Genomic DNA, 21069 nt, shown 5'->3' with positions numbered 1-21069 from the left:
CAACCCATAATCATTCAATATATAACTTTAAAAATTGATTTAAAGGAATTTATGGGGGCATTTCGGTAATTTCTGGAGCATTTAGGTAAATCACGTGTTAATATTTATAGCGCGCAGCGCGACCTATCGTGTTTTGGCATTGCTAGTAACGGAAATTCATCGGGAAGGAGATTAGAGAGTGTATTTGAATTTACGAAATTACAAGGCATTCTCTTACGAAGACGCCATGGCAGGTATGTTTTAATCTCGAGTATTAGCCTAGATATAAAAGTTATTATTGTTTTTCATATAGATGTATGAGTTGAATTATAGTAAGCGGAGATAACTGAACACTAGTAAAATTCTACGAAGGAAAGTTTGGATCTTTTTAATGTGACCGCAACTCATTCCATTAGGCTGTCTTCAAAGACAAAAACTACATGTACATGTACATAGCATTTTGAATTAATCTACTGGATAGTCCTGTAGTGTAGGTTTGATTATGGGAGGGGGTGGGGATAAAAGATATGACCGACTTGGTTGCGCATTTTACAAAATACATATATTTATTTATGAATATTTATAATATTATTATATTACTTATAGACATTTCATTCAACAAAGGACACCCCCTTCCGAGATCAACGATCTGACACATCGATAATTTTTTTAATATGATATAATGTCGGCAGTGAAGGAAACCGAAAATAAATCTGCCAGAGCTATAGTCATTATCAATATAATATGCATGCATCATCCACAGTCGCTCGGGTCATGGATAATGAACAATGTAAATAATAGTCTGTGTAAATAAAGATTATACAGAAACTATCATCGTGATATTTTTCCCACTCCATAATATGTATATTGAAAAGAAATATGTAGTGTGGGTGAAGTAAATTTTCAAACGTTTATATGAAATTAATTTTTTACAACATACTAGTATATAATAAGTAAAATAGACTGCAAAAAACTGAAAATCCACATGGAGGGGGGAAATGTCACGTTTCTTCGATAGCTCTAGGCCCCTATATGTCTTAATTTATTTACATTGTACATTATCCATGACCCGAGCGCATACATGTATGGTATCATCAATGCACTACAATTATGTAGAAAATTCAATTGAGTACTGACATTACCGCATCTTCGCTAGTCAAGGGTTTATGATCCGCTCCGCCGGCTTAGAGAAGCGGAGCGGATCGTAAACCCTTGACGAGCGAAGATAACATTACCGGTGATGATTGTGAAATGATGAAAAGTTCTGGAAGATAACGCCATTTGAATATTTAGATTGTATTATATAAAAAAAAGTTTAACTGATAGTTAGTCTTATTCTAGTGTCAAGGGGGTGGGTGTCTTTTTTGAGCAAAAGTAATTATTTGTATATTATTTTAATAGAACAGAACGATAACACGTATTGGCAGTCTTTGTCATGGCTTTACTTAATAAAAACATATTTCCAATTCAACGACAATGTTCATATCAATACAAACCATCAGTATGTATATCATATACACTCTGTAATGGAATGCATGATCTACAACGACTTTTGGATAGTAATGTTGTAGCATCAATAGTCCATGCATGTTTGAGTCAATCAATCAATGATTCACTCAATATTTTCAATCAATCAATCAATATTTCAATCCACCAATGTGTCAATCAATCAATCAATATTTCAATCAATCAATAATTCACTCAATATTTTCAATCAATCATTCAATGTCAATAAGCCCAATTATTGGCCACTGAGCAATATCAGACAATGCATACTGTGTCTGTGAAATTTGGAAGAGCATTGTTGAAGACCTAGGTATTTTATGTATTCGGCATTGTGTGATGTTACGATTTGATAACACTCGTACGTGCGTTGTCTGCTGCAATATAGAGAACGTATGTGTATAGTAACGCCTGGGGAGGATCTGGAATGATATGAACCGAGTTTGTGGTAGAAGTTTGTAAAAAGACATCCTGGCACTAGTTAATTTCAGAAATTCTTGCAATCTAGCCAATGGCGTTGTACCAATACGCACCCCCTCCCCAGAGATGGGGCGATTACATTGTAAATGTAATTGATTACGATTACGATTACTTTGAAAATCTATGATTACGATTACGATTACACATATTTTGAAAATAATTGATTACGATTACTGTGAAAAGTAATCATGATTACATGCTTTTGAACAAGAAAAACAACTAATATTTACTGGTTTTATCAATAAGATACATTGTATAATACACTTTATATATTTATGTACAGTCTTACATATATGAGTATCAGAAGTCCATGTCATAAATATTTATAGTGAAAGGTAGATCTACTCAGATGAACTGCTTAATCTTCAAAGGATTTTTCCATAGTGATCTATGTTTGAAGTATTAGTATAAACAAATCCACAGAAAAGATGAAAGATGCTAATTAACAATAGAGCACAGTATAGTGAACTACTAATTAGGAGTGAGCTCATACTCATTAAGTAACAATAGATCAATGAGATGTACAGTAAATGATACAGGGTATACTAGTTCAGATTATTAAGTTTAATTTAAACAGATTTAGACCTTAGTTGCTATTGAATACATGCAAATACTGTAAGTATAATATCATATAGATATGGATAAATCTTATGATGGCACACATAACATACATAAGCTCTAACTGTTATCTATTAAATAATTATTTTAATATAAATATAAAGTAATCATAAATTACGATTACTTTGCCAAAGTAATTGATTACGATTACGATTACTTTGCTTTAAAAACAAATGTAATCAATTACGATTACTTAAAAAAATGTAATCGATTGTAATCAATTACGATTACTGATTACGATTACCCCATCTCTGCCCCTCCCCAATTAATTAATATAACATCAGGCTTGCCCCTTTGTGCAACAATAGGCTCCACCTCCTTACACCATACCACTCTTACCACACAAAAAAGCATTCTCTTCCACAGAGTTATCGGTCCTTTCTCTCCCTTATAAGGGAGAGAAAGGACCGATAACTCTGTGGAAGAGAATGACAAAAAAGATGTGCTGTAGTAAATCCATATACGGCGGGCAGGATAATGAATAATGGAAGAGGCAATAATCCAGACAGTAGTATTGAATTAGGACGCACAATATTGCAGGTATACTTAAAAATTTAAATTTTTAGGCTCTGATATAGGCATTAAATGTTTCGCATTTCCATCTGCCTCTAGCCTCAATTTCGTGTTGGGATCTAAACCGATGAATTCAATAGGCCTGTGGAATAATGATGCAAGTTGATATATTGTGAGCGGTTTGGCATTAAGGTGGCAGTAAAATGGGCCACGTGATTGGTCTAATGGACAAAAAGTTGTGCATGTGCTTGAACAATGAATCTGCCCCCTTACCAAAATACAAGCCCTCTGGCACACAGTTGCTGCAAATTTGCAGCACATTTGCCGCAAGTATACTTTTCGTATGCAAAGTTTTCATCTGGCACAGTTTGTGGCACAGTTGCGGCACACACTTGCGGCACACTTCTGGCACACAGTGTGCGGCATATTTGCCGCAAGTAAACTTTTCGTATGCAAATTTTTCCTCTGGCACACAGTTTGCAGCAAACTTGCGGCACACTCTTGCCGCAGACTTCTGGCACACAGTTTGCAGCAAACTAATGCGGCACACTTCGGGCACTGTCTGCTCGAAATTAAGGGATGCTATATAAACTGTCATTACAAAACAAAAACACAATAACAATTCAATTAATATAATTTCAAGAACAATGACATATCAAGTAATAAACATATTCAAAAATACTAATTAATTTTTTTTATTCAAAAACAGAAATGACCGGGTTCTTGTAAAATATGTTATCTATCATAGGAACAACAGTAGAAACATACTGGAAAAATGACAAATTAAAGGCAGAAATTTTCAACAACAAAAAAGAGAGAGAAAAAAAGAGAAGCATTTTTAAAATGTTACATGAATATCTTCAATGTTTTTAAAACATCTATAATGTACAGGGTCTGGAAAATGTTAAGTAAAAGCTGAGTTGGTTACATAAAGTACCATGCTTAAAAAAGACTAAGTTCAACTTCACCATGCACATGAAAATTTTTCAAAGAATGCCTAATCACTTCCGAAAAGACACGACGTGTACATTTACAATGCTTCCATAACAGCTGTTCAAGGTCTGAAGGATGTCAAATAAATGCTGTAAGAGGAGTTGATTACAAAAAATAGGTACCATCTATTCAGGAAATGCTTTTTAAAAAAATGACAAAGTTCAACTAAATGTAATTTTTTTGAAAAAAGTCTGATCACTTTCAAAAAGACACATGCACATCTTCAATGTGTCCATAACTACTGTACAAAGTTTGAGGAACATCAATTTAGATGTGCATGAGTTGATCACACAAAATAGTTACCATCTATTCAAGAAATGCATAAAAAATGACCAAGTTCAACTATACATATTTTTTTTTTTTTTTAAAAGTCTAATCATTTTCAAGAAGATGCATGCACATCTTCAATGTGTTCATAACAACTGTACAAAGTTTAAGGAATGTCAAGTTAGAGGTGCATGAGGATTTGATTACACAAAATAGTTACCATCTATTCAAGAAATGCTTAAAAATGACTAAGTTCAACTACATATACATTTTTTTTTAAATGTCTGATCACTTTCAAAACACATATGCACATCTTCAATGTGTTCATAACAAATGTACACAGTTTGAGGAATGTCAAGTTAGAGGTATACGAGGAGTTAATTACACAAAATAGGTACTGTCGATTAAAGAAATGCTTAAAAAATGTCTGATTACTTTCAAAAAGGCACATGCACATCTTCAATGTATCCCTAACAACTGTACAAAATTTGAGGAACATCAAGTGAGAGGTGTGAAAGGAGTTGATTACACAAAGTAGGTACTATTACAGGGACGCTACTGTCGCTTGCCCACCAGTCATTCACCATTTTATAAACTGTTTGCACATTGTGCAACCTGACCAAAAATATAATTATAACAAGATGTGAGAGAAAACTTAAAGAAACTGCAACAACTTCTAATCTACAAATATTGCATTGTGCAATGTTAAAAAGTTCTCGGTGAAGTCCCACCTTGGCCATGAGAGTACATTTTATTTGGAAACTGCTGCATAAAGAATTTCTTTCAAGATCCAAGAGAAAAATATCAACCCACAGTGGCACTTTTCTGGCCTAAGGTCGGGTTGTGATTTAAATAGATTTGTGAATTTTGGCCGTTTTAGATCAATCATGTCAAATGAAAGCTTTTAGAAAATAAAATCCTTCTTAAACTAGCAAGTGCTATACAAATGATGCTATAAATGCTAGAATTGTGTATACAATTGTGTATACAATTAAGACAAAGGAGTTGACATGATCTTATGTACATGTAATTAAAAAGGAGGTCTATCATTTGCATAACATGACTTTGTGCATCAATAACAACAGGTTTCGACAACATTTGCAGACAAGAATGAAATATATTCAAAATTCACACATGTAAACTATTCACTTTTCCTCAGAAAAATCTGGAGACAATCTACATTAATTTTAAAATCAGTACTGTGAAGGACTTTATATTCTGATAAATTAATACAGACTTGTGGGCACTTAATTAGTAGGGAGAACACTGTAAACATTTACACAAGCTTCTCCATCATAGATGAACGGGGAGAAAAATAGGACTATCTCTATGCTGTCTGCACCTTAGAATAAAAAACATGATTGAATTCTGGACCTTCTTTTAATCTTCCACTTGTTCAGTATTTGGTCATCACAATCACATATTGTCCGCAACAGCTCTACTGTCCCATCCATTTGTTGTGATAAACTGAAATAGTTTTTCGGTTAAGACAGAGTGCCTTTACTCACAAATACATGTAGCAGTCTCATCAGATTCACTTGCCAAGTGTGTATAAATTGAAATGTCATTCTTTTTTTAAAAACTAAATAACACTAAGTAACTTCATTAGTGATTTATACACATTAATCCAGGCCTGCATGTTGGAACTCTCAGATATGGCAAGTTGAAGACAGCCTATCAACACACCATCACAACTTCTGAATCTGCACGACTATCATGAAATATATTCTGAAAAAGATATAAAATTGTAAATAATTACGAGATACCATTGGCCGTCCTATATACAAGTTTGCAAGGCATCTAACATAGGAGGAATCATTCTGGGGTGTGTACATGTAATTACTGTCACCCGACACCTGGGGCCACCGAATTTCAAAGCTGAGCAACAATCAATGTTGCGTTACAGCCAATTGGGCTAATAAATGCAATATCTGATGTACAACTGTTAATATCATGCTGACCCGACTTTACGAACAAATTAACTTTATTGCCAAGACAAAATCTTCAATCCATTTTAATAACGTATATGCATTGATGTTGTGACAAAATTGAGATTCCGGAGGTCACATCCCTGATCATAATGCAGTTTAATTTTTCTAACTGGACATCTGGGTTCAAATCATAAGCACTTGAATAAAAAAAATTTAAACCATTCATTAAAAAACACCATTTACTTAATAAACTATTCAGTTTTTGCAAATATCACCCGAGTAGAAAGTAAACAAAAAATAGCATAAGTATTTCGGAAATAGGCCTAATTATTTGTTTGTGCCCATTTGATAAGTTGATGCTGTGTAGTTTAAGGCATGGACCTTTAAAGTGATGATCGCAACATTTGAGGTCAATGAATCCATAATTCACTGAATATTTTGAATCAAACAATGAATATTTAAATGTACCAACGTGTATGTGGTTTTTCACTGATTTGAAGGGTTACCTGGTAGGAAACCTGGGATTGCATATATACATGAGCCATAACCCAGCATCAATGGAACCAAAGGAGGTTGAAGGATTTTGTTGTTGTTGGCTTGAACACCTATCGTACTCGAGCCGGTTAGAACTAGTTACGATCATGTGCTATGCGAATGGCATGAATATATTTTTAGATGCTCTGGATGTCAGAAGGGTGCCTAGCTAAATATATACTTACAAATATCAAAAATCCATCTATGGAGTTATGAATCGTGGGAATTTTGTTATGTTTGATCTTGGGTTCGAGAACTAATTGACCTTGTACGATTAAAAATCTGTGCGTATCATGGTTATTGTGTGATTGTGAATTCAAGAGTTTAGATAAATTGACATAATGCTTTGCCCAAATTTTATCTTTGATGGCTTGAGGAACGTGAACCCAAGTTCATCAGTAATGCTTGTAATATCAAGATGTGTTTGTAAAACATACATGTATATGCCCCATGGTGCAAAATTGAAAAGGGTATACACGCGCCTAATTTGGGGGTAGTGTCAAAACTGTGCAATTCAATTGATTGCAAGAGTTATGTTTCTTTGCCTGAACAACAAATACTTGTTCTGTTCATTTCAATAACAGGACTTAACTCAGTGAGTTAAGTCGGATTAATTATGCAAAAGCTATGACTAAGGATAAAGTTTTTGCGGACAAACAGACACACCAAAAACTATATGCCCTCACATCTCTTATCACGGGGCATAAAACAAAGCCTTTAGTACTATTATGGGCCGGATACATTGATTGGTGGGGGCACTGTTACGGCACAGGTACTTGTATATATGTACCTATACCTATACCACTGCAAGGTGTAAAGGCAAATGCATCGCAGTCTATAGAAATTATATTTGTGTATATATTGTTGTCAGGGGCGGATCCAGGAATTGCTGTTACGGGACTCAGCAGGCGCCACTTTATGAGGCAGGGGGTCTGGGACCGCCTTGAGGGGGGGGGGGGGGGGGGGGGGGGGGGGGCAGAAGCTCCTAGATTTTACAGGGTTTTATTTCATGGATTTTATAGGGTTTGAAATATGTCTCCTATTTAGTCATTTGTACAATTTCTATCATTTTTTTTATAAGGTGAAATTAATAACATGACGCATATTTTAAGGGTTTTTCGAAAAAATGAAGTTTTCCCAATAAAGAAATCAAAAGTTTTTGTCATTTGTTTCTCCGAGAGTGTAAGAAATTATTTCTTCTTATATCGTTTAATACATTTTTCTTAACAAGATACCACGATTTACCCTTAAATCCGCCACTGGTTGTGTAATTAATAGATCGAGTCTTTGTGATCTAATTAAAGCCAATCCATTAGTGTACTAATACATGTAGTCGATAACAAAATGTAGGTTTGGATTTAATCAGACTGGAACATGCAATAATATTGTTTTAAACTTACTTACAATCTTTTCAGAAATAATAATAGCAACAGCTGTGGCAGGGGTGAGCGCTTTCGTAGGTGCCCCCGTCGTTCTGGGTGCCATTGGTTTTACTAAAGTGGGAGTAGCGGCAGGTTCCATCGCAGCGGCGGTACAGGTAAGCGTTTTGAATTTGTAAAATGATCAACTAATCATCATGCACCGAGCAAGGGGCAGCAACCATTACCAAAAAACCTCATACAAACAAAATGTGTCTGTACATGTAAAACACTTTAGTGGGATGGGTTGAACATGGAATTTTCCTTATCAACACGCTCTTGGATAAATCTGCCAAGTGCCATGTGGCAAATCGACACCCACCATTTGTTTAATTCTTAGGAAAATGATATCAAAGGTGCCCTGAAACTACTTTTGTCACAAGTGAGCCTCACTTGACGAGTAAAACATTCCAAGGGAAAACTAAATCTCCTACAGGAATGTAATAAAATCCTGTGGGAATTATCAAAATTCAGTGGAAATAATTTGATATAGGAAATTTTATTACTTTTCAAAGAAAAAATCCTTTATGAAAAATTATCATTTTGTTAAAAAACTAAAAGTAAATATTTTCCGGTAGAGATTTGTAAAGTTGATTTTGGAAATTTCAAAAAGAATTTATTTTTCCTTAAGAATGTTTTCTTCGACGATGTTTTTCTCACTTCTCAAATAAATGTTGCCTGTAAAAAATGTCACATGGCTATGAAGCATATATACTAAATTGAAAAACTATTAGATAATGCCTTTGAGTTTCTGACAAGTAAAGAAATTATTGGTGCAAATTTGGCATATTTATCGGAGAAGGTGTTGAATATTGATAAAACAAATGTGTCACTTTAATTATTTTATGTATTTACACGATAAAAGATATTTTCATTTTGAATTGGAAACATTTGTGCAATTTGAAGTAGAGAAATCTTTGATTTTGATTGAATGATTGTATCTTATTTAACGTCTCACTCGAGAATTTTTCACTCATATGGAGACGTCACCAAGACCGGTCAAGGGCTTCAAATTTAGACCTTTACTCGGCGCTTACGGCCATCGAACAGTGAGGGTTCTTTAGCGTGCCATACCTACTGTGACACAGGATATCCGATTTTAAGGTCATCTCCGAGGACCCGTGACATTCACACCTGATGTCGAGCGTTTGGCTTTGGAACTGTCACTACCTGTTTTAACAACTTAGGTCTGTCGCGGCCGGGATTAGAACCCCGGCCTTCCGCATGCGGAGAAAACGCTCTAACCTCAAGGCAACCGCGGCGGTCTTCTCTTTGATTTTGAAATGTTTTTGTTGGATTAACACTCTTTGAAGACTCTCTAATGAAAAAGGTGAATATAATGAACAGTGATAAATCTCATGAATCATTAAATGATATATTAATCGAATTAGAGCTGTCTTCAACTGAATATTTGCGTACTGTAATGAGATACACACAAAACGTAAACTGGTACGGGAAATAATATATTTCAATTTAGTGATCCATATCCATGGTGATAAATTGATCATTAAATCAAGCTTTCATTTAGATAAGAAATTAAACTCTTCTGATTATGGTTAAAAGGTTACAAAACTTGCTTGGTACTTTTCGGTGCAAAGAGGATAACTCCCCCGTTTGAGGCAGAGTAAATTTTCTGATGCCTGGAGATTGCAGATCAGAGGCATTTATCTATTTTGGTCTGTGTTCCTCTATGGCTTTGTCTACAACTAAGAAAAAATAATTTGTGTACTTCATGGTAAAGGTAAAAATTATCTGAGTATAAAGGTCAAGATCATTACATCTATTTCAAGGTCAAAGTTTCCATAACAGAACTGGCTAACGTTGAGGCAGTATGTTTCAAAAACAAATTCTTGGAGGGAAATGGTCTTTGGGTAAAATTTTCATACCAAAGGGTTGCAGTGTCTGTGTCCCCTCTAGACACCCGCCATAGTTAGCTCCTCAGTCCCTACTTGTAAAATAGACTAACATATCTTATATCTGACCGATATATTAATTAGGAATCCAAACTAGAATACATTTGGGATGATGAAAGCAAACCTTGTAGTGATTATTAACATTCAAATGATGTAGTTATCTACATGTAAAGGTGTTGCTGAACATTTTACTGATATCTATATGTTTTATATAGGACTAGACGGAATATGTATGTTTTATATAGGACTAGACGGGATCTGTATGTTTTATATAGGAAGAGACGGGATCTGTATGTTTTATATAGGACTAGACGGGATCTGTATGTTTTATATAGGACTAGACAGGATCTGTATGTTTTATATAGGGATAGACGGGGTCTGTATGTTTTATATTAGAATACTCGGGATCTGTATGTTTTGTATATGACTAGAGGGGATCTGTATGTTTTATATAGGAATAGACTGGATCTGTATGTTTTATATAGGACTAGACGGGATCTGTATGTTAAAATATTAGAATAGACGGGGTCTGTATGTTTTATATAGGAATAGACGGGATCTGTATGTTTTATATAGGACTAGACGGGATCTGTATGTTTTATATAGGAATAGACTGGATCTGTATGTTTTATATAGGACTAGACGGGATCTGTATGTTAAAATATTAGAATAGACGGGGTCTGTATGTTTTATATACGACTAGACGGGATCTGTATGTTTTATATAGGACTAGACGGGGTCTGTATGTTTTATATAGGACTAGACGGGATCTGTATGTTTTATATAGGAATAGACTGGATCTGTATGTTTTATATAGGACTAGACGGGATCTGTATGTTAAAATATTAGAATAGACGGGGTCTGTATGTTTTATATACGACTAGACGGGATCTGTATGTTTTATATAGGACTAGACGGGATCTGTATGTTTTATATAGGACTAGACGGGATCTGTATGTTTTATATAGGACTAGACGGGATCTGTATGTTTTATATAGGGATAGACGGGATCTGTATGTTTTATATTAGAATAGTCGGGATCTGTATGTTTTGTATATGACTAGAGGGGATCTGTATGTTTTATATAGGAATAGACTGGATCTGTATGTTTTATATAGGACTAGACGGGATCTGTATGTTAAAATATTAGAATAGACGGGGTCTGTATGTTTTATATAGGAATAGACGGGATCTGTATGTTTTATATAGGACTAGACGGGATCTGTATGTTTTATATAGGAATAGACTGGATCTGTATGTTTTATATAGGACTAGACGGGATCTGTATGTTAAAATATTAGAATAGACGGGGTCTGTATGTTTTATATACGACTAGACGGGATCTGTATGTTTTATATAGGACTAGACGGGGTCTGTATGTTTTATATAGGAATAGACGGGATATGTATGTTTTATATACCACTAGAAGGGGTCTGTATGTTTTGTATAGGACTAGATGGGATCTGTATGTTTTATATAGGAATAGACGGGGTATGTATGTTTTATATACGACTAGACGGGATCTGTATGTTTTATATAGGACTAGACGGGATCTGTATGTTTTATATAGGACTAGACGGGATCTGTATGTTTTATATAGGACTAGACGGGATCTGTATGTTTTATATAGGGATAGACGGGATCTGTATGTTTTATATAGGACTAGACGGGATCTGTATGTTTTATATAGGAATAGATGGGATCTGTATGTTTTATATAGGAAGAGACGGGATCTGTATGTTTTATATAGGAAGAGACGGGATCTGTATGTTTTATACAGGACTAGAAGGGGTCTGTATGTTTTATATAGGACTAGAAGGGATCTGTATGTTTTATATAGGACTAGACGGGATCTGTATGTTTTATATAGGAATAGACGGGATCTGTATGTTTTATATAGGAATAGACGGGATCTGTATGTTTTATATAGGAAGAGACGGGATCTGTATGTTTTATACAGGACTAGAAGGGGTCTGTATGTTTTATATAGGACTAGAAGGGATCTGTATGTTTTATATAGGACTAGACGGGATCTGTATGTTTTATATAGGACTAGACGGGATCTGTATGTTTTATATACCACTAGAAGGGGTCTGTATGTTTTATATAGGAATAGATGGGATCTGTATGTTTTATATAGGACTAGGCGGGATCTGTATGTTTTATATAGGGATAGACGGGGTCTGTATGTTTTATATAGGACTAGACGGGATCTGTATGCTTTATATAGGACTAGACGGGATCTATACGTTTTATATAGGACTAGGCGAGATCTGTATGTTTTATATAGGACTAGACGGTCTGTATGTTTTATATAGGACTACACGGGATCTGTATGTTTTATATAGGAAGAGACGGGATCTGTATGTTTTATACAGGAATAGTCAGGATATGTATGTTAAAATATTAGAATAGTCGGGACCTGTATGTTTTGTATAGGACTAGATGGGATCTGTATGTTTTATATAGGAATAGACGGGATCTGTATGTTTTATATAGGACTAGACGGGATCTGTATGTTTTATATAGGAATAGACGGGATCTGTATGTTTTATACAGGAATAGTCAGGATATGTATGTTAAAATATTAGAATAGTCGGGACCTGTATGTTTTGTATAGGACTAGATGGGATCTGTATGTTTTATATAGGAATAGACGGGGTCTGTATGTTTTATATAGGACTAGACGGGATATGTATATTTTATATAGGACTAGAAGGGGTCTGTTTGTTTTATTTAGGGATAGACGGGATCTGTATGTTTTATATAGGACTAGACGGGATCTGTATGTTTTGTATAGGACTAGATGGGATCTGTATGTTTTATATAGGAATAGGCGGGATATGTATGTTTTATATAGGACTAGAAGGGATCTGTATGTTTTATACAGGAATAGACGGGATCTGTATGTCTTATATAGGAATAGACGGGATTATTTGTTTTATATTAGAATAGTCGGGATCTGTATGTTTTGTATATGACTAGAGGGGATCTGTATGTTTTATATAGGACTAGACGGGATCTGTATGTTTTATATAGTAATAGACGGGATCTGTATGTTTTATATAGGACTAGATGGGATCTGTATGTATTACATAGGACTAGGCGGGATCTGTATGTTTTATATAGTAATAGACGGTATCTGTATGTTTTATATAGGACTAGATGGGATATGTATGTATTACATAGGACTAGACGGGATCTGTATGTTTTATATAGGACTAGAAGGGATCTGTATGTTTTATATAGGAATAGACGGGATCTGTATGTTTTATATAGGACTAGACGGGATCTGTATGTTTTATATAGGACTAGACGGGGTCTGTATGTTTTATATAGGACTAGACGGAATCTGTATGTTTTATATAGGACTAGACGGGATCTGTATGTTTTATATAGGACTAGACGGGGTCTGTATGTTTTATATAGGACTAGACGGGATCTGTATGTTTTATATAGGGATAGACGGGATCTGTATGTTTTATATAGGAATAAAAGGGATCTGTATGTTTTATATAGGAATAGACGGGATCTGTATGTTTTATATAGGACTAGACGGGGTCTGTATGTTTTATATAGGACTAGACGGGATCTGTATGTTTTATATAGGGATAGACGGGATCTGTATGTTTTATATAGGAATAAAAGGGATCTGTATGTTTTATATAGGACTAGACGGGGTCTGTATGTTTTATATAGGGATAGACGGGATCTGTATGTTTTATATAGGAATAAAAGGGATCTGTATGTTTTATATAGGACTAGACGGGGTCTGTATGTTTTATATAGGACTAGACGGGATCTGTATGTTTTATATAGGGATAGACGGGATCTGTATATTTTATATAGGAATAGAAGGGATCTGTATGTTTTATACAGGAATAGACGGGATCCGTATGTTTTGTATAGGAATAGATGGGATCTGTTTGTTTTATTTTAGAATAGTCGGGATCTGTATGTTTTGTATAGGACTAGAGGGGATCTGTATGTTTTATATAGGACTAGACGGGGTCTGTATGTTTTATATAGGACTAGACGGGATCTGTATGTTTTATATAGGGATAGACGGGATCTGTATGTTTTATATAGGAATAAAAGGGATCTGTATGTTTTATATAGGACTAGACGGGGTCTGTATGTTTTATATAGGACTAGACGGGATCTGTATGTTTTATATAGGGATAGACGGGATCTGTATATTTTATATAGGAATAGAAGGGATCTGTATGTTTTATACAGGAATAGACGGGATCCGTATGTTTTGTATAGGAATAGATGGGATCTGTTTGTTTTATTTTAGAATAGTCGGGATCTGTATGTTTTGTATAGGACTAGAGGGGATCTGTATATTTTATATAGGACTAGACGGGATCTGTATGTTTTATACAGGAATAGACGGGATCTGTATGTTTTATATAGGACTAGACGGGATCTGTATGTTTTATATAGGACTAGGCGGGATCCGTATGTTTTATATAGGAATAGACGGGGTCTGTATGTTTTATATAGGACTAGGCGAGATTTGTATGTTTTGTATAGGAATAGACGGGGTCTGTATGTTTTATATAGGACTAGGCGAGATCTGTATGTTTTGTATAGGAATAGACGGGATCTGTATGTTTTATATAGGACTAGACGGGATCTGTATGTTTTATATAGGACTAGACGGGATCTGTATGTTTTATATAGGAATAGATGGGATCTGTATGTTTTATATAGGAATAGACGGGATCTGTATGTTTTATATAGGAAGAGACGGGATCTGTATGTTTTATACAGGACTAGAAGGGGTCTGTATGTTTTATATAGGACTAGAAGGGATCTGTATGTTTTATATAGGACTAGACGGGATCTGTATGTTTTATATAGGACTAGACGGGATCTGTATGTTTTATATACCACTAGAAGGGGTCTGTATGTTTTATATAGGAATAGATGGGATCTGTATGTTTTATATAGGACTAGGCGGGATCTGTATGTTTTATATAGGGATAGACGGGGTCTGTATGTTTTATATAGGACTAGACGGGATCTGTATGCTTTATATAGGACTAGACGGGATCTATACGTTTTATATAGGACTAGGCGAGATCTGTATGTTTTATATAGGACTAGACGGTCTGTATGTTTTATATAGGACTACACGGGATCTGTATGTTTTATATAGGAAGAGACGGGATCTGTATGTTTTATACAGGAATAGTCAGGATATGTATGTTAAAATATTAGAATAGTCGGGACCTGTATGTTTTGTATAGGACTGGATGGGATCTGTATGTTTTATATAGGAATAGACGGGATCTGTATGTTTTATATAGGACTAGACGGGATCTGTATGTTTTATATAGGAATAGACGGGATCTGTATGTTTTATACAGGAATAGTCAGGATATGTATGTTAAAATATTAGAATAGTCGGGACCTGTATGTTTTGTATAGGACTAGATGGGATCTGTATGTTTTATATAGGAATAGACGGGGTCTGTATGTTTTATATAGGACTAGACGGGATATGTATATTTTATATAGGACTAGAAGGGGTCTGTTTGTTTTATTTAGGGATAGACGGGATCTGTATGTTTTATATAGGACTAGACGGGATCTGTATGTTTTGTATAGGACTAGATGGGATCTGTATGTTTTATATAGGAATAGGCGGGATATGTATGTTTTATATAGGACTAGAAGGGATCTGTATGTTTTATACAGGAATAGACGGGATCTGTATGTCTTATATAGGAATAGACGGGATTATTTGTTTTATATTAGAATAGTCGGGATCTGTATGTTTTGTATATGACTAGAGGGGATCTGTATGTTTTATATAGGACTAGACGGGATCTGTATGTTTTATATAGTAATAGACGGGATCTGTATGTTTTATATAGGACTAGATGGGATCTGTATGTATTACATAGGACTAGGCGGGATCTGTATGTTTTATATAGTAATAGACGGTATCTGTATGTTTTATATAGGACTAGATGGGATATGTATGTATTACATAGGACTAGACGGGATCTGTATGTTTTATATAGGACTAGAAGGGATCTGTATGTTTTATATAGGAATAGACGGGATCTGTATGTTTTATATAGGACTAGACGGGATCTGTATGTTTTATATAGGACTAGACGGGGTCTGTATGTTTTATATAGGACTAGACGGAATCTGTATGTTTTATATAGGACTAGACGGGATCTGTATGTTTTATATAGGACTAGACGGGGTCTGTATGTTTTATATAGGACTAGACGGGATCTGTATGTTTTATATAGGGATAGACGGGATCTGTATGTTTTATATAGGAATAGACGGGATCTGTATGTTTTATATAGGAATAGACGGGATCTGTATGTTTTATATAGGACTAGACGGGGTCTGTATGTTTTATATAGGACTAGACGGGATCTGTATGTTTTATATAGGGATAGACGGGATCTGTATGTTTTATATAGGAATAAAAGGGATCTGTATGTTTTATATAGGAATAGACGGGATCTGTATGTTTTATATAGGACTAGACGGGGTCTGTATGTTTTATATAGGACTAGACGGGATCTGTATGTTTTATATAGGGATAGACGGGATCTGTATATTTTATATAGGAATAGAAGGGATCTGTATGTTTTATACAGGAATAGACGGGATCCGTATGTTTTGTATAGGAATAGATGGGATCTGTTTGTTTTATTTTAGAATAGTCGGGATCTGTATGTTTTGTATAGGACTAGAGGGGATCTGTATATTTTATATAGGACTAGACGGGATCTGTATGTTTTATACAGGAATAGACGGGATCTGTATGTTTTATATAGGACTAGACGGGATCTGTATGTTTTATATAGGACTAGGCGGGATCCGTATGTTTTATATAGGAATAGACGGGGTCTGTATGTTTTATATAGGACTAGGCGAGATTTGTATGTTTTGTATAGGAATAGACGGGGTCTGTATGTTTTATATAGGACTAGGCGAGATCTGTATGTTTTGTATAGGAATAGACGGGATCTGTATGTTTTATATAGGACTAGGCGTGATCTGTATGTTTTATATAGGAATAAGCGGGATCTGTTTGTTTTATATTAGAATAGTCGGGACCTGTATGTTTTGTATAGGACCAGAAGGGATCTGTATGTTTTATATAGGACTAGACGGTGTCTGTATGTTTTGTATAGGAATAGACGGGATCTGTATGTTTTATATAGGACTAGACGGGGTCTGTATGTTTTATATAGGACTAGACGGGGTCTGTATGTTTTATATAGGACTAGACGGGGCCTGTATGTTTTATATAGGACTAGACGGGATCTGTATGTTTTATATAGGACTAGACGGGATCTGTATGTCTTATATCGGAATAGATGGGATCTGTATGTTTTATATAGGAAGAGACGGGATCTGTATGTTTTATATAGGACTAGACGGGATCTGTATGTTTTATATAGGACTAGGCGGGATCTGTATGTTTTGTATAGGACTAGAGGGGATCTGTATATTTTATATAGGACTAGACGGGATCTGTATGTTTTATACAGGAATAGACGGGATCTGTATGTTTTGTATAGGACTAGAGGGGATCTGTATATTTTATATAGGACTAGACGGGATCTGTATGTTTTATACAGGAATAGACGGGATATGTATGTTTTATATAGGACTAGACGGGATCTGTATGTTTTGTATAGGAATAGACGGGGTCTGTATGTTTTATATAGGACTAGGCGAGATCTGTATGTTTTATATAGGACTAGACGGGATCTGTATGTTTTATACAGGAATAGACAGGATCTGTATGTTTTGTATTAGAATAGTCGGGACCTGTATGTTTTGTATAGGACTAGACGGTGTCTGTATGTTTTATATAGGAAGAGACGGGATCTGTATGTTTTATATAGGACTAGACGGGATCTGTTTGTTTTATATAGGACTAGGCGGAATCTGTATGTTTTATATCGGAATAGATGGGATATGTATGTTTTATATAGGACTAGGCGGGATCTGTATGTTTTGTATAGGAATAAACGGGATCCAATATTCCCAAGGGTATCAATGTATAAATAATACATATATATATGAATAGAGGTGGGGGCATAATGCATACAAAGAGATTCGGACATTTAATAAATATACACGTTAGGGAGGACAGCAGACTAACTCCTGAATTTTAGAAATATATATATATTTTTTAATGTTTTAAAGTTTGATGTCATTAATTCTCTAAATTTCAGTGTATTTGGTTGATCACAACATCTAGAAGCCAAAACTTCACACCAGACTAAGATCATTAAAGGTTCAAACCCTGGCACTAACATAACAAAGTGAATTCCCTATTTATAAAGCACTGCATTTCTGTTTTAATTCATTGATAAAGTGAATGAAAAAGTATGCAACAACCTTCTCTCGCCATTGAAAAGCTATATTTTTTTTCAATAAAGGAGATATTTCCTCTCAACCCCCCCCCCCCCCCCCCCCCCCCCATTGTCATCCTTAATCTGTATGAGTAAACTCAGGTGACCTATTGCAATTGGTTTTCGTCCGTCGTGTGTTAACAACTGAACATTTTTAGCTTCTTCTTAATAACTACCAGTCCAATTATTTTTCAAATTTGGTATGAAGCATCATTTGGACAAGGGGGACATAAATTGTAAATTTCAGGACTCCACCACCTCTGGGGCCCTAGGGGTGGGGCAAAAACTGCCCAAAATTGACCAATTTTCAAAAATCTTCTCAAGAACCACACACATGTAAGAAAAACTAAATGCATAGTGATGTAGAGCAGGAAGGCCTCTACCAAAATTGTAAATTTCATGATCTCCGGGGTAGGGGTTTTGACCCCAGGACGGGGCAAATCTTGTTATATAGTGTTTATGTGTAAAACACTTAAATTACATCTTCTTTAATGCTATTGATACTAAATTGAAAGTAAATCGATATTTAGAAAGAAGAGGTAGTCCTTTACCAAAATTGTAAATTTGATTATTCCAGGGGTAGGGGTTTTGGTATTAGGGTGGGGCCAAAATGGTCAGTTATTAACTGTGTGAACAATAGACATTTTTAACTTCTTCTTGATAACTGTCATTCCAATTCTTTTCAAATATGATATGAAACATCTTTGGAACAAGGGAAACATAAAAGTTTAAATTTTAGGATTCCTGCACCCCTGGGGCCTTAGGGGCGGGGCAAAAACTACCCAAAAATGACAAATTTTCAAAAATCTTCTTCTCAAGAACCACATACATGTAAGAAAAACTAAATGCATAGTAATGTAGAGCAGGAAGGCCTCTACCAAAATTATAAATTTCATGATCCCCGGGGTAGAGGTTCTGACCCCAGGGCGGGGCCAAACTTGGTATATAGTGTTTATATGTAAAACACTTAAATAACATTTTCTTTAGTTCTATTGATACTAAATTGAAAGTAAATAGATATTTAGAAAGAAGAGATAGTCCTTTACCAAAATTGTAAATTTGATGATCCCAGGGGTAAGGGTTTTGGTATCAGGGTGGGGCCAAAATGTTCAGTTATTTAGTGTGTGAACAATAGATATTTTTAACTTCTTCTTGATAACTATCATTCCAATTCTTTTAAAATTTGTTATGAAACATCTTTGGGAAAAAGGGAACGTAAATTGTAAATTTCAGGATTCCTGCACCCCTGGGGCCTTAGGGGCAGGGCAAAAACTGCCCCAAAATGACCAATGTACAAAAATCTTCTTCTCAAGAACCACACACATGTAAGAAAAACTAAATGCATAGTGATGTAGAGCAGGAAGACCTCTTCCAAAGTTGTAAATTTCATTATCTCCGGAGTAGGGGTTATGACCCCAGGGCCTAACTTGTTATATAGTGTTTATGTGTAAAACACTTAAATAACATTTTCTTTAGTGCTTTTGATACTAAATTGAAACTTAATGGATAGAGCAGGTAGTCTTTTACCAAAATTGTAAATTTGATTTTCCCCAGAGTAAGGGTTTGACCCCAGGGCGGGGCCAAACTTAGTATATAGTATTTATGTGTAAGTTTGTTGATACTGTATAAAATCTAAATGCATACTTAGGAATAGCAGAAAAGGATGTACAAAAAATGGTGATTTTCACAACCCAGGGTTATGACTTTAAGATGAGTCCAAATTAGTCATATCTTTTGATGTTTTAATGCTAATACACTTATTATTTAAAGCCTTTCATCAGTGTATGCACTTTTGAGGGCAGTGAAATTTTAAGAACACATCTTGTTTTATACTGTTGCTGAACATTAGAATTTAGCTTAGATACTTAGAACAGGATTTCATAGCCCATGGAAGTAGTGATACTTCTTCACTAATATTCAGGTGACCGATAAGGCCTGTGGGCCTCTTGTTTCATATTCAATATTGCATTACAAATATCACATTGGGCGGGCATTCATGTCTTATGGACATATTTTAGTTTTATATACATTTGCATTTTACTTTCATTTCTGTCAGAATATTCCCTCATTACATAATTTCATCGCATTCTAATTACAAAAGGGCCCCACTACCGCAGCCGGAAGCTTGTTTGCGTTGTGTCAGAGTGCAGGAGCGGCGGGAATGGCAGTTGGTACAAAAGTTGCCGTTTCTAGTGCAGTGGGAACGGTGGGCGGAGCAATTGCCTCCATTTGGAAGTAAATTTATGGACACCATCCTTTCTATATTAACCCAAAATGAACTTGTTCAACTAGCTGTTGACTAAAAAATTCAATTGCTTGTGTTTGATATGAGGAATTACTTAAAACAATTACAATGCGCATTTTTTCAGAATCCTTTTAATATTTGGAAATAAACTTTGAAATGAAAATGATTTTTCTTTATCAATTTCTATTTTTAAAAAACAACAGTTATTTTGGTTACCACAATGAAAGCGACAATTTCGAGAGAGCACGTGTTGCCTTCTGATAC

General features: G+C 35.1%; 1 protein-coding gene across 1 annotated transcript; it reads left to right on the top strand.

Moving 5' to 3' along the window:
* Positions 1 to 20968, top strand: LOC125677070 (interferon alpha-inducible protein 27-like protein 2B). Its single transcript, XM_048915047.2, has 3 exons — positions 1 to 233; positions 8234 to 8355; positions 20662 to 20968. Exons 1-3 carry the CDS (start codon positions 227 to 229, stop codon positions 20797 to 20799), a joined length of 267 nt encoding a protein of 88 aa, XP_048771004.2. The 5' UTR covers positions 1 to 226; the 3' UTR covers positions 20800 to 20968.
* The last annotated feature ends 101 nt before the right edge of the window (positions 20969 to 21069 follow it).

Source organism: Ostrea edulis, chromosome 1 (assembly GCF_947568905.1).
Source record: "Ostrea edulis chromosome 1, xbOstEdul1.1, whole genome shotgun sequence".
NCBI lineage: Eukaryota > Metazoa > Mollusca > Bivalvia > Ostreida > Ostreidae > Ostrea > Ostrea edulis.
This window is presented reverse-complemented; position numbering and strand designations above follow the sequence as displayed.

Excerpts from the sequence above, each read along its gene's own strand:
- LOC125677070 (XM_048915047.2), top strand. Across the intron at positions 8,356-20,661 it reads CCATCGCAGCGGCGGTACAG|GGCCCCACTACCGCAGCCGG; the intron begins GTAAGCGTTTTG and ends TAATTACAAAAG.